At 43.1% G+C, this 12,653-nt stretch overlaps 1 protein-coding gene across 1 annotated transcript in view; it reads left to right on the top strand.

Annotated features, from left to right (window-relative positions):
• LOC143327591 (metabotropic glutamate receptor 7-like) overlaps positions 1-9,574 on the top strand; it is a 62,943-nt gene extending 53,369 nt beyond the window's left edge. Inside the window, exons 9-10 of the mRNA XM_076742031.1 lie at positions 4,019-4,271; positions 8,719-9,574. Coding sequence (XP_076598146.1) covers positions 4,019-4,271; positions 8,719-8,768 — 303 coding nt within the window. The 3' untranslated portion in view covers positions 8,769-9,574. The remainder of the gene's footprint in view (positions 1-4,018; positions 4,272-8,718) is intronic.
• The last annotated feature ends 3,079 nt before the right edge of the window (positions 9,575-12,653 follow it).

The following is a 12,653-nucleotide window of genomic DNA, read 5'->3' as shown; positions in this document are numbered from 1 at the left end:
CAGTCTTATAATGATATTTACCAATGAGCCATTCACATAGACTTCATGCAAACACTGGCAAACCACTTGTCTGGCTTAAAAAATGTATGCAAATTGGAATAGCTGTTAATTTTAGTCAGCTGCGTGAAATTATCATATCAGCACCATCCAAGCACATCGGTTTACAAAACATGCCACATTTTGAATGCATTGTTCAGTGATGCACACACAGTAATAATGTTGGAAACCCAGTGTGGGCTGTGGCACGCCTCTCCACGGAGAACATGACATCTTCTACTTCATGTCCCCTATAGGTGGGAGGAAATGTGTTTCAGTAATGTCACCCAGTCTTCGGTAAAACCACTGCAATGATATGAACTGAACTGAACTGAATAAATAACAAATAAGATATAAGATGTGGTGATTACGTGGAGATATCCTACATGAGAATTAAGCAGTTGAGGAGGATGTACTCGTGCTGAAATACAAGTTTTATTGCACTCTTACTAAGGAACCCTGTGCCAGTGATTTCACCTCATGAAGATAATCAGATCAAACTCTGATTTATTCTGACACAGTCGTCACTGTTGCAGTGTAAAGTGAGGACAGCGGCTTCTGCAGAAGCAGCATGTGATTTCTACAGCCGCACAAAGTCAGTCAAAAAAATTACTCAATAGCAGTATTTTTCAGTAAGTGTTACGAAAACGTCCCTCCTCTTACAGATTGTTTCAGCCTGAGCGCTCCTCCTTATAGGTTAGGACGCCTCTGGAGCTGAATATTGGCTGAGATAGGAGTCATTTTCTCAGTGAAGAAAAATAATACCCTTTTAATCCTAGAGCTAAATTTTGGTCCAAATTCCCCACCTCTCGAATTTTTGCCCAGTTTCCAATTATGAGGTGCTTGATAAATATGAGCCTCGACTGAAGCATGAGTCATATCATCATAGACACAAGCGTAAACAATGTGTCGCGTCGGAAGAAACATCAAAAATGACTTCCTCAGGTTGTTTTAAGTATTAATGATCCGCTCTAACACATCCAGAACTGGTAACATGTGTCACAAGCTCCTCTGTCTATCAACCTTGAAGCCCAGTAATGGGGACCTCCTGTGCAGCCAAAATGAAGGGAAGACCATCGACACAGAGAGCCGTGTCTCCAGTGTGGAATAGGGCTTTGCAGCACAGAGCCAGAGTTATTCATAACATGAGCTGGGCTAGGAAGTAGGCCATCCAAAACAACTAGAGACGTCCAGGTAGTTGAGAGGTAACTGCAAATCCCCTGGATCCATTACTGAAGGCGTTCTCTAATGGGGCAGAGAGCTTCCCACTTGTCACTTCCTGAATCAAGTCCTTATAGCTGTGTGCATTTATAGTACTCAACCATACCCAACTAAATTGCTCTTGCAAAAAGTATATCCCTGGTGGGTATAATTATGAGAATTACCCTCGACAGCTTTTTGTCTAAACGGAAGGCATGTCGTCTGTTGTGGCTGGATGTTGGCATTTGGCTTGTCAGTGAGATGTAAAATTCAAATGAAAGCATTCGATTCCTGATGAGGACGTTAATAAATCATTACCGCGGCTATAAATAGAGAGTTGCCAAGCAGTTGTGAAAATGACTTCATGTATTTATTTATGTTAAAGCAACAGGAATTAATTATGAATGTTCTGTGACAAGCTAAACATTCGAGTGGTGGGTGAGAGGGGCTACGAATTTGGGTCAAGCTCATCGGGAGGCACAATGAAAAACCCTGTCTCGCTGATTAGGAGCAGTAAGAAAAAGGATTTGGTTTGGCGTGTTTATGTGTATCCGCTTGTGCGCATGTGTAGCTGCATTAGAGGGAGTGGAAGCCTACATATCTGCACTTTTTTTGGCGTGTGTGTGTGCGTGTGTGTGTGTGTGTGTGTGTGACGAGTATGAGTAAGCACCTAATGTTTATTGTGCGCCTGCTCCCGAATCAGCTCTCCTGCATGGTCAATAAATCAGTTCTGATAGGGTCAGCATTGCAGCGTCCATGGTATCAGAATCTCATTAAAAGCTTATTCCAGCCGTGTTTAGTTGCTTGCACCAAACTCTGTAGTGTTGCTATGGATACCAGACAGGTTAACAACTACCAAACATGGAAACACAGCACAAGGCTGAGATTCTCCGGCGGTTATATTTGACGCCACGCGCACTCCTCGCAAAAGCTCCGATCGGTCACCCCGATATCTAATCATAAACACTGCTAATTCACAGCTCAGACGCAAGAGAAAGCACAACGTCTCCGCTCTCGCCCAGCTTCGAGTGACACAGAACAGAGTGCACCGAGAGCATTGTGATATTCATGCAGTTATTAATGCATGGTGCGCCAGCCAGATAACTGCCTCTGATGCTGCTCCACAGAGAAACAGCAGAGGACGGAGAGGTTGAGTGTATTGGCATGTTGATGATCTCTGGTTTGTGATTTATTGGTGGAGATTGGAAGACAAAGGCATGACTGGCATGTAAATGAAAAACCTTGTATGAAATAAATTACCATTAGTCGTGCTTTTTACCAAGAAAAACTGTATGCAAATGGTGACATTTCCTCCTCTGACTGAATCAGTGAGCATTTCGCTGCTCTGCAGATACACTGTAGCTAATGTGTTTACAATTGTATCCTCTCCCGCATCCGCATCACCAGCGGCTGACTGGAAGGCAGCATACAAGTGACATCTGATGCTTTCAAGTGCAGTAGATCAGCGAGGGGACTCTGGTGATCCACTCTTGAAACCCCTCTTCACCTGATTCTTTCTCCTCCAAGACCCTTAAATGCTACAAGAGGCCCTTGCATGTTTGCTGAATTACACCGCATCTTAGCGAAATCACTACCTTTTAATGAAGTCACAATATAAAATTCCTGTTAACCTCAATCACAGCATTACGTAAGCTCACCATTACAGCTTGACAATGTGAAAGGTGTTATGTAACGTCCGAAAAGCAATGTCACGGAGGGAGCATGTAAGAGAATGTACCAGGGCTCACATGAATGGAAATCTTATGAATGATCTTACCACTTAACGCAGTGAGAGCCTTTCACACGCTGCACTCCGCTGCGTGCAGAGCTGCAGGAAAACAAATTTAGACCTGCCATATACCGCAGAAGCAGTGCTCTCAGTCCATGGAAGAAGTCTTTTATTGTACTCGAGAAGGAATTTGCATTAAAATGTGCCCGGCCACACAAATTGTTAGCGGAGGAAGAGGTGGCTCAGAGGCTGTGGATTGGTCTGATGAATGCTTGAGTGGTGAGATAAAACATTTGATATGAAGGGAAAGGAGAGGTGACGGCAACATGTCACGGACAGATCCTCGCCCTGACGGTGTGGTCTATCAATCTAGTCAAGGGTTCGGGTGAACAGGCCGGTAGAAAGGAGGCCCTGCGAGGACATTTTGATAAAGTCACGGTGATGCCTCTGCTATTGTCATTAACACGCTTGAACCGCCTTTGACTTGACTGAGTAGCTGCAGGTCAGACTTTAATAAATGCTGCTGGATTATGTTATCGTACGCATGGCTGCTCCTTTCCCGACAGCTACACGTAGAATATATCCAGACCACCTACATATCCGATAAAAATGTTAGATAGAAGAATAGAAGTATCAGTTATTATCAGGGAGCTTTGTATTATAGTCGTCTGTAAACCAAACATGTCCTCTACTGATGCAGGCCCTTATGTCAGGACATGTCTTTACACTCCAGGATTTAAAAAAAGAACAACGCCCATGAACTTTTTCACTGGATGCTCATATTTTGTTATCGGGCGATGGTTATTATTAGGTTTTGCCTCATCACTGCGCTCAGCAGTGTGACTGCACTGTAATTGGCCACAGATGTTTAGCCATCATAGCCATGTTCTGCCATTTTTCTTGATAAGCGTTTAAAAGCTGCTCCTAACTCGATGGTCTGTTCACACCTGATAGAGTTCATACCTCACAGAAAGGAATTGACCATTTGCATTATGTTGCTGCTGCTCTAATCTGTATAAACGTCACTTTTTACTTGTCTGTGCTTCTTTCCAGCTGTACATTCAGACAACCACCCTGACCATCTCCATGAACCTCAGTGCCTCAGTAGCACTGGGCATGCTCTACATGCCCAAGGTGTACATCATTATCTTCCACCCTGAGCTGAACGTACAGAAGAGGAAGCGTAGCTTCAAGGCTGTGGTCACAGCTGCCACAATGTCATCGCGTCTGTCCCAGAAGCCCAATGAGAGGCCCAATGGAGAGGCTAAGACTGAGCTGTGTGAGAACCCTGCTGCTGACCCCATGAGTAAGTAACTCAGAGCCCCAGAGCCACACACGTATACACCATGAACCAAGCCCATTTCAGTTTAGACCACAGTTCATGTGTAATCAGAATACATAATCTTTCCTTTAAAGCTCAGAATACAATAGTGATTTGTAAAATTATCGTGAATGCTATCAGTGTCTGGTCACACATTTATCACTGTACGTTGTGCAATGATGAAGTTATGCACCTGATTTTGTCTCAATGAGCGTGATGAAATCTGTTAAAGCCAGCATCACACATATGAATTTCATATCAAGTATTGATGAGTTACAGTACACAGAGTGCTAATTTTTCTGAAATTAATGAATAAAGATTGTATAGAGATCAAGGTGTACAGACCGCAAAGAGCAAGGACTTGACATCTACATATGTTTCTCTGCTACACAGGTTTCACTTGGTTTTAAATCATTTTTTTCTCCTTTTCTATTCTTTCTCATATCGTCTCATACTTCCTTTCTTGTATTAGAAAGTCCCGTTCCGGCAGTTTAATTGGATGGCTACTTGGGTAAAAAAGTATGTAAAATGTGCTTTAGAATGGACCCAGTTATCTCATTTCTTGATAAATGGTTAGACCTTTAGCCCAAGTGCACGGCAGCGAGCATGAAAGAAGATGTGGGACTTGGCTCTGTGAGGAGATTTGAAGAAGAAGGGCTTTGTTGCTGGGAATGGTAGGAGATAATCTGTCTCTGTAGCTGCGTGTTACTCATACCACCCTTCATCTGAAACAGTAAGCATGATCCTGTTAGCAAAGATAATACTGGGCATTAGTACGTGAGTGGGGAAGCCTACATAGCTCCGTAGTTAGGTGATATAGTGTTTGTTTTGTGTGAGAAACACCAACACTAGAAATGTTTTTAGAGGTTTCAGACCAGTGTTGCCATGGAAGCTCTTTGCTCTTCTCTAGTTGTCAAGATGGAGACGGAGATGATTGACAGCTCATGCAAATCACACATCACAGGCTCCAAAGGCCTCCTCTCCCGCAATGCTTCTAATCACATAGAGCGATCATGGCACCCACAGGTGCACCAGCCCCTCCACCCCTCTTTGAATTACGCCTATGAGATGACAGATTTTCCCGGGAATTTCTCCAAACACCCAAACAGTTGTCACACTCATCTGTCATGAGCTGAATGAGCTTGCGCATGTGTGCACGCGTACAACTGTGAGTGTGTGCAACCGTGCGTGCGGTTTTCAGTGTGTGTATATCGGTGTGCGACTGAATGTGTGAGTTACGCACACATAAATCAGAGAGCTGATGCAAGTTTATCAGGGGACGGGGAGCAAATACTTGCCAGTCAAACATGTGGCTCAATGAGCAATGCATTGAGGGTGAAACCTAAACATCTGTCGCAGCAGCACATCAAAACGTCCCCAAGCGAGGCACGCGGTCTCTGAGAGGCCGTCCCAAAAGTGCGCGGTGTCATCTGCTCCGTGCGTCTCTCACCTTCTGTCTCTCCTACACGAACGTCTTCTCGCCTCGTCTCCCCTCCCTGCACATCCTCTCCTCCTCTTGCCCTTCTATTTTAGCGGCAGGAGAAGTGACATTTATTAATGGCGAATTTATCTGCATGACCGCCCCGAAACCTGAACTGTGCCTCGACCATCCCTGGAGACTGTCCGTCAATTCCTGTAACCATCAGAGCGCCAAATACCTCCCTTTCAGGGCCCATCAGCTCTGTATGCGATGGCTCAGAGTGATTTATAGGATTAAGAGCATTAGCAGTTCAACAGATTTACACTGATATTGATATGCTGTAATATCTTCATGATTGCACCTCGAACAGACAGCAGGATTTAACCTGCGAATCAGAGAAATGCTTCCTGTACGTTTTTTTTTTTTTTTTTTTTAAATGTCACCACAGATCAACCAAAACTAATGCTTTTCAGTTCAATTTCATTTCATGAACAAGAGTACTGTGGGAAGAAAACAAACCCGGGTGAATTTCGTTGTCAGGTCCAACCATCACCCTCTGATCTAGAAATAGTCACTCCACACCATCCAGGTTGGACTCCCTCTACCTAGGCATCTCTCAGACTTCCATTTACAACTAATTCAAACCCTATCCTGGCGTCCTTACACTTGTTCCCCGTTCACTTCAGGATAAACTTAAAAAAATCCTCCATGGTCTTGCCCCTACATATGTCTCACCCTTTACAGCACCAGCAGAGCCCTGAGATCCTGCCACCGTGGCATGTTGGCTGCGCCTCCATCGTAGAGAGAAAAAAAAAAAAAAAAAGAAAGAAAAGAAGCCGAGGACAAGGCTTTTCTGTTCCTATGCAGTGGAATAGCCTGCCGGAAGCCATTAGACAGGCTGTCTGTCGATGCTTTTAAGATGCACCTTCAGACCCACTTTTATTCTCTGGCTTTTAATTGTGTTTAACCTGCTTTTATTTGTAGCTGATTGTTGGGTTTTGACTTGTGCTTAAACTTCCCAGCAAACACTGAGATGATGAATGAATGCTGTTTGAACGTCCAATCACGATGTCCCATTATGGTTCCAGAATTAGTTTCCAAATTCAACTTGTGCAGTCGTCCAGGACATTACTAAAGTTTCTGCACACAGCATGTATTCAGCAGCCTTAAACATCCTAAAAACTGCTAAAATAAATAAGTCAGCTACGTCTAAAAATAATCAGTCAACACTGACTGACATGGGACATGAACCTCAGTCTCCCGGGTGAAATTCCTGTGTTTCACACATTCATCCACCACCACCTTCCTCCTATGTGCGACTTTGTCACTCTTTGCACTACGTCACCTGACTTCCAGCCGGAAAGCCCTGAGGGCCAGCTTCTCTCATATGCAATCAAAGACAGCTTGGATAAAGACTTGAAATGATGAGCCAGGAATCTAATTTACATGCAGATACATTTAAATGGCATAAACATATTTTTTAGATTTAAAAAAATAGCCGTTAAGTACTACTAGTCTTTGAGCGTGGCGTGGCCGTCACAGCGTGGGCGTCTGATCGCCGCCATTTCACAACCAAATGAAATGTCAACGAAATGTCACTGCATTTAAGGAAAAACAAAAACGAAATAATTAGCTTTTTTTTATTGCAATAATATGATCAATATCTCCTGGTTTATAAGTGAGGGTCTGACTGGACCATTATTGGACGTGGAAACGACATCACCATCTGGCCGCCCGCCTCATAAACACATTGCAGTTATTGGCGTCCAACTGGAACCATTTTTTGCCAGGGACATGACGTCACCATCTGACCAATGTTTGCTCGGGTTCCTGTTTTAAATCTTGTTTTATGTCCACATCTGTTACACACATGACTTTATGCTTATACATGTATGTGTACACTTGTCTGTCTGTTTGCTTTTTAAAGTGTTATATAAATGAAGTAAACTTGAAATTTAAGACCTGAGAAAAGATTTAAAAAGTTATGGGATGAGATAAAAAAAAATCAGCTCTTGGTATTACAAATTCAGATGATGGCGTAAGTACGTCTCAATCCCAGACAAGTAAACACACACACACACACACACACACATACACACACACACACACACACACACACAAACACACACACACACACACAGTGTATTCTTCAGATCTTCCTGAAGAGTATTTATGGTTAACAGGAAGAATCTGTTGTACATTTACTAATGTTTTATTCATCGTACTTGCTGGCCAAGTCTGCAAAATGCAGCTGTTAAGAAACGGTGCGACTTTAATTGCGTTGCTCATGGGAGTTGGTCGCCATAGCAACATTAAAGCAGTAGAATGGCAATGTATAGCAATGTTTGTGATTAAGGAAACGCACATCGGCTTTCTCCAGCGTGCAGAAAGAACAGCGCACTAGACTTACTTCCTACCCTAAAATCAACCTAAACCAAGGACTAACCTCAACATCAAGCTTACCTCTTACCCTAAAACAGCCTGTTTACAGAAGTCATGGCGAGCCAGGATGACCTCAATTCCAAAAAAAAAAGCCTTCCCTCTGTAGGTTTGCAATTCAAATTGGCTCTCATAACGATGCGTATTACAGGAGGACACGCAAACACACACACACACACACACACACACACACAGCACCTAGGCACTCAGCCACAGTCCGATATGTTTCCATGGCAATCCAGACTGAGATCACATTGCATGCCCCAGCATTTGTTCGGTGCTCACTTGTGCGGTGTTTGTGTCTTTTTATCACTAGTTAACATCTGAAAATAGAAACTAAGGCTTTACACGGGGGCATTGTGAGTTGAAATGATACACTAGGCTAGAAAATATTGCTACTGATTGCACACAGCTGGTGATGAGGATGCACGGCACAGTAGGATGAGTTTACAAAAGCGGTTTGTTTGCCTCTGCAAGATGCATGTCTTCTTCTTCTTCTTCTTCTGCTTGGTTGTAGCAATGCTCAAAGTAAATCTTAAACTGTTTCTTTTTTTTCCCCCACTTTGTTCTCAGGTCAAGCGACCAAGAAAACATATGTGAGTTACAACAACCTCAGGATCTGATCTGCTTGAAAATGAATGGTGTTTGTCCTTTATCTGTGATTGAAAGGGAGGGGAGCTCTAGAGGAGCAGAGAAAGACAGACAGAGACAGGAGAGCGAGCGCAGGCATCCCAGCACCACCTGCAGTACCTATGCACTCCAGGACTGTGGATAGCATCCAACCTTCATCCAGACATGATACATGAGTCCTGACAGAGGCTAGCACAGCTGTAGGCCAGTGTGGCTGGGTCGGCCTCACGAACCAAACTGTAGGTTTTAAACTTGTGTTGTGGCCCCCGTCTCTCCAACAGAGAACAACTTGCCTGCTAAAAGGGGTCACTGTGAACGAGGACGACCGCACGAAAAAAAAAAAAAAGGACAGTGAATCTGCTTTCAAGATATTTTCTTTTGAAATGTCATTAAAGCCATATTCTCTTGGGGTTCCCATTATCTGATTTCTGTTTTGTATTGTTTATAAGTGATTTTCTTCTGTGCCTCTTTTTCTTGCAGTTGATTTAATTACCTTGAACAGCGAGCTCTGCCACATACAGTATTTTGTTTTACCGACTCAAATCAGTCCCAAATGATTATTATGTTGGAGTGATGGGCATTGTAAGTATATTTTTTTTGTAAATATTTGAGAGTATTTTCATGTTTGGAGTACAAAAATAGATATCCAGTCTTTGTTCAATTGGATTTGGATGGTAATGAAAAGCACCACAAAGTGTTCACTTTGCATGTGCCAATGTATGTCTGTTCTATTTGATGTAAACAAAAAAAAAAGAAAAAAAAAGAGAGAAATAAATTCTGAAAATGATAATGAGCTTCAGCATCCTTCTGCGGTTTGTTTCCTTTACCAGAACTGAATTTCATTAAACGACGGAATATGGCTTTAATCTGTTGTTGACTTGACCCCCGCTGTATCTGCAAGCATGTTTGTTTTATATAGTTTCGTATTGGGTATATTATGCCTAATTATGGTGTGGGAAGCATTAATATCAGAGCAGTCATGCAAGTATGTTGTGATGTCTGTCAACTTATGAACATGTAATAAAAATCATTTTGTTATCTTTTCTACAATTAAACCAGGCAGCACATCATAGTTATTTCTGTGCATGTGTGTGTGTTTGTGTGTGTGTTTGTGTGTGTGTTTGTGTGTGTGTGTGTTTCATAGCAGGATGCATTTTTAAACTGATGTATGAATAAGTACTATTAATCACTGCGTTGTTTATGGGTTTCTGTAAACTGATGGAAATGCCATGTGCTCGTTTACTGTCTCACCCCCATGACAGGGCACATTAGCGAGCTCGCTGAGCAGCGCTGTCATGCAGAGGAGATGAGACCCTGCGAGAGGAGAGGATGTCCACGAGCTGACTCCTTTACTCAGCCTTTGCTCTCCCTGTCTCATCCCTTGTTTCTCTCTCGCTGTTGCTCCCTCCAAGTCTCACCACCCGTCCTCTACATGAATAATATAACATGTCAGATCAATTTGTCCTGCTGATGACCGGGCCTTTACGAGCTAACCGCTCTTTATTCCTGTGCCTGCCTGCAAGCATAATGTTACTATTTTCAATATTGATTATTATATAAAAACATGAATAGGCCATGCATGAGAGACTTCTGTTTCTTCACACAGTAAACATCTCCCTCTAGGCTGTTACATGGGCAAATGATATACTGTATGACCAAGAGATTTTTAGTCTGTGTGTGTGTGTGTGAGAGAGAGAGAGAGAGACCGAATGAGAAGGGGAAAGAGAGAGAATGAGATCCTTACCCACGCAGGTTTTCTCTTGTTTCTCTTTCCATTTGTCTGGCATCTCTCTCAGCTCCTGTGGGACCAGATGGTCTTTACTTCTCATACGCACAGTCTGTCATTTTCTGTTGCACACAGCCAAGAAAAATCCCACTTATGCCCAATTAAGACTAGCCTCTCCCCCACCAAATTAATTGTGTGTGTCAGTGTCTGCGTGCAAGTAATCAGTAGGGGCTGAACAGAGTTTAGATTTGCAGCTCAGCAAAAAGAAAAGAAAGACTAAAGCAGCAAATGGCATTCTGGATCTTGACTTTGAGAGACATGATCTTTGATATGCACAAAATATTGAGAAATCGAAACACGGCATGTTCAGAAATGGTTTTTACCCGCCTCAAATAGCGTGAGGTATGGTTTGCTCCGGCTCCAAACTCTCAAGGCTCCTACGTAAGGGCCCACCTGCTCAGTATGCACCTGTTCTGTAGGCAGCAGTTTCCTGTGAGAATCAAATGGAGAAAACATCAAAGGGAGGAAACTAATCATGGTACACTGAGAGCAAGGCTTACTCCACCAGGAGGAGTGTTAAATGTTTCAAACTAACGACTGTCAGTCGCAGGTTTTTATGCACGGAACATTTGAAGTTGAACAATAGATTTTCTAGACTCTTAAAAATAGACCGTGCAGGCTCGCCAAGAGTTTTCTGCTTACAATTTTGTCTAAACCGTCCTGAAAACTGTGAAGAATTACAAGTCTGCGTGACCCAGTTTGGTTGACAAGGTGACACAGCTGCTACATGAAACATACATTTCAGCGTGCGCCTCATGCGACATGTAGAAGTCCCAGCACCAAATACTCAGGCTTTCTTCTATCTGAGTTTTCATGTCACTTTGGTCCAGCTCTGCCTTTGAAGAAAGCCTTCCTTATCTTGTCAGAACTCCTGATGCGCTCTTTCACAGACAATTTACTGATGCTGAGTCTAGATTAGCTCTGTTTCATGGCTCCTGGGCCCTGGGCTCTCCTATCTCTCCATAAATGTCCAATTATCCAACTCCAGCCAGAGTGAAACCTTATCTGCTTCCCGTCAGTAACCAACTGAGGCCCGACATAACGTGGGGTGGATAAAGACACTCTTCACTGTTCTTATCCTTTCCCCCGCTGCATCTTGTACTCGAAACCTCCTCGCGATGCTTTTTGTTTACCAGCATTTTCCTTCTTCCTTTGTGTTTGCTCTCAAGAAATCAGGCCAGTTACTGTTACCAGCACAAAGTGACACTAATATTTTATAATTAGCGGTACAGTAAGATAGCCATTGGTTAGACATGAATCATAACATCCACATCTGCTCATAGGCACTAATTATCATCTAAAGGAAGATCACGAGTACATTCTACGAACGGGCTCCGCAGCTGAAATGTTGTTTATTTTACTACGAGTGATCCAAGAAAAAGATACAGTTCCTCCTTTTCTGAGTGAATAAATTAGTTTGGGGTCACTGGGTGCCATTTCATATCTGTGGTTCCACAGACATACTCCTTGCCTTGCTTAGGCTGCACAGTGTGTGTGTGTGTGTGTGTGTGTGTGTGTGTGTGTGTGTGTGTGTGTGTGTGTTTGCCACAGCGTTATTGCATTTTTAATCAGCGGAAGAGACCAGGCATCATTCTCATCACATTAGTGTCTCCTGGTATTTATTCCTCTCTCTCTCTCTCTCTCTCTCTCTCTCTCTCTCTCTCTCCCCACTTTTACTCCTGGGGGGAGTTGGGTGGGTGGAGAGGATACATTTGAAATTTGCTCATTTGACAGTCGTTAGAGATATGGATTCTGACAGTACACAATTAGCTCAGTCACCTCCTTTATCTTCACTCATCTTTGGCTGGGGGATTTAGTCTGTGTTGCCTCCACTGTAATGACTGTTATGCCTCTCTCGCTGTCTTCCCCTTCCATCTCTCCGATATGCAAACTTCTAATTTCATCTTTCCCCCAGTTAATGATTATTTGAAAATTACATATCTGACTTCATGGATTTTAATTGACTGCTGTGTTATTAAGACGGCTGAGTGAGACGAATGCTCTTCAGAATTCGCAGCTGAGTAGGTGCACTAATCTCCTGCTTTCCCCCAATTTCCCCTGTCAGAAAAATGCATTCATGGAGAAAAGAAGT

This window comes from Chaetodon auriga, chromosome 10 (assembly GCF_051107435.1).
Source record: "Chaetodon auriga isolate fChaAug3 chromosome 10, fChaAug3.hap1, whole genome shotgun sequence".
Taxonomy (NCBI): Eukaryota; Metazoa; Chordata; class Actinopteri; order Chaetodontiformes; family Chaetodontidae; genus Chaetodon; species Chaetodon auriga.
Note: the sequence above shows the minus strand (reverse complement) of the source record. Positions and strands in the feature narration are given on the sequence as shown.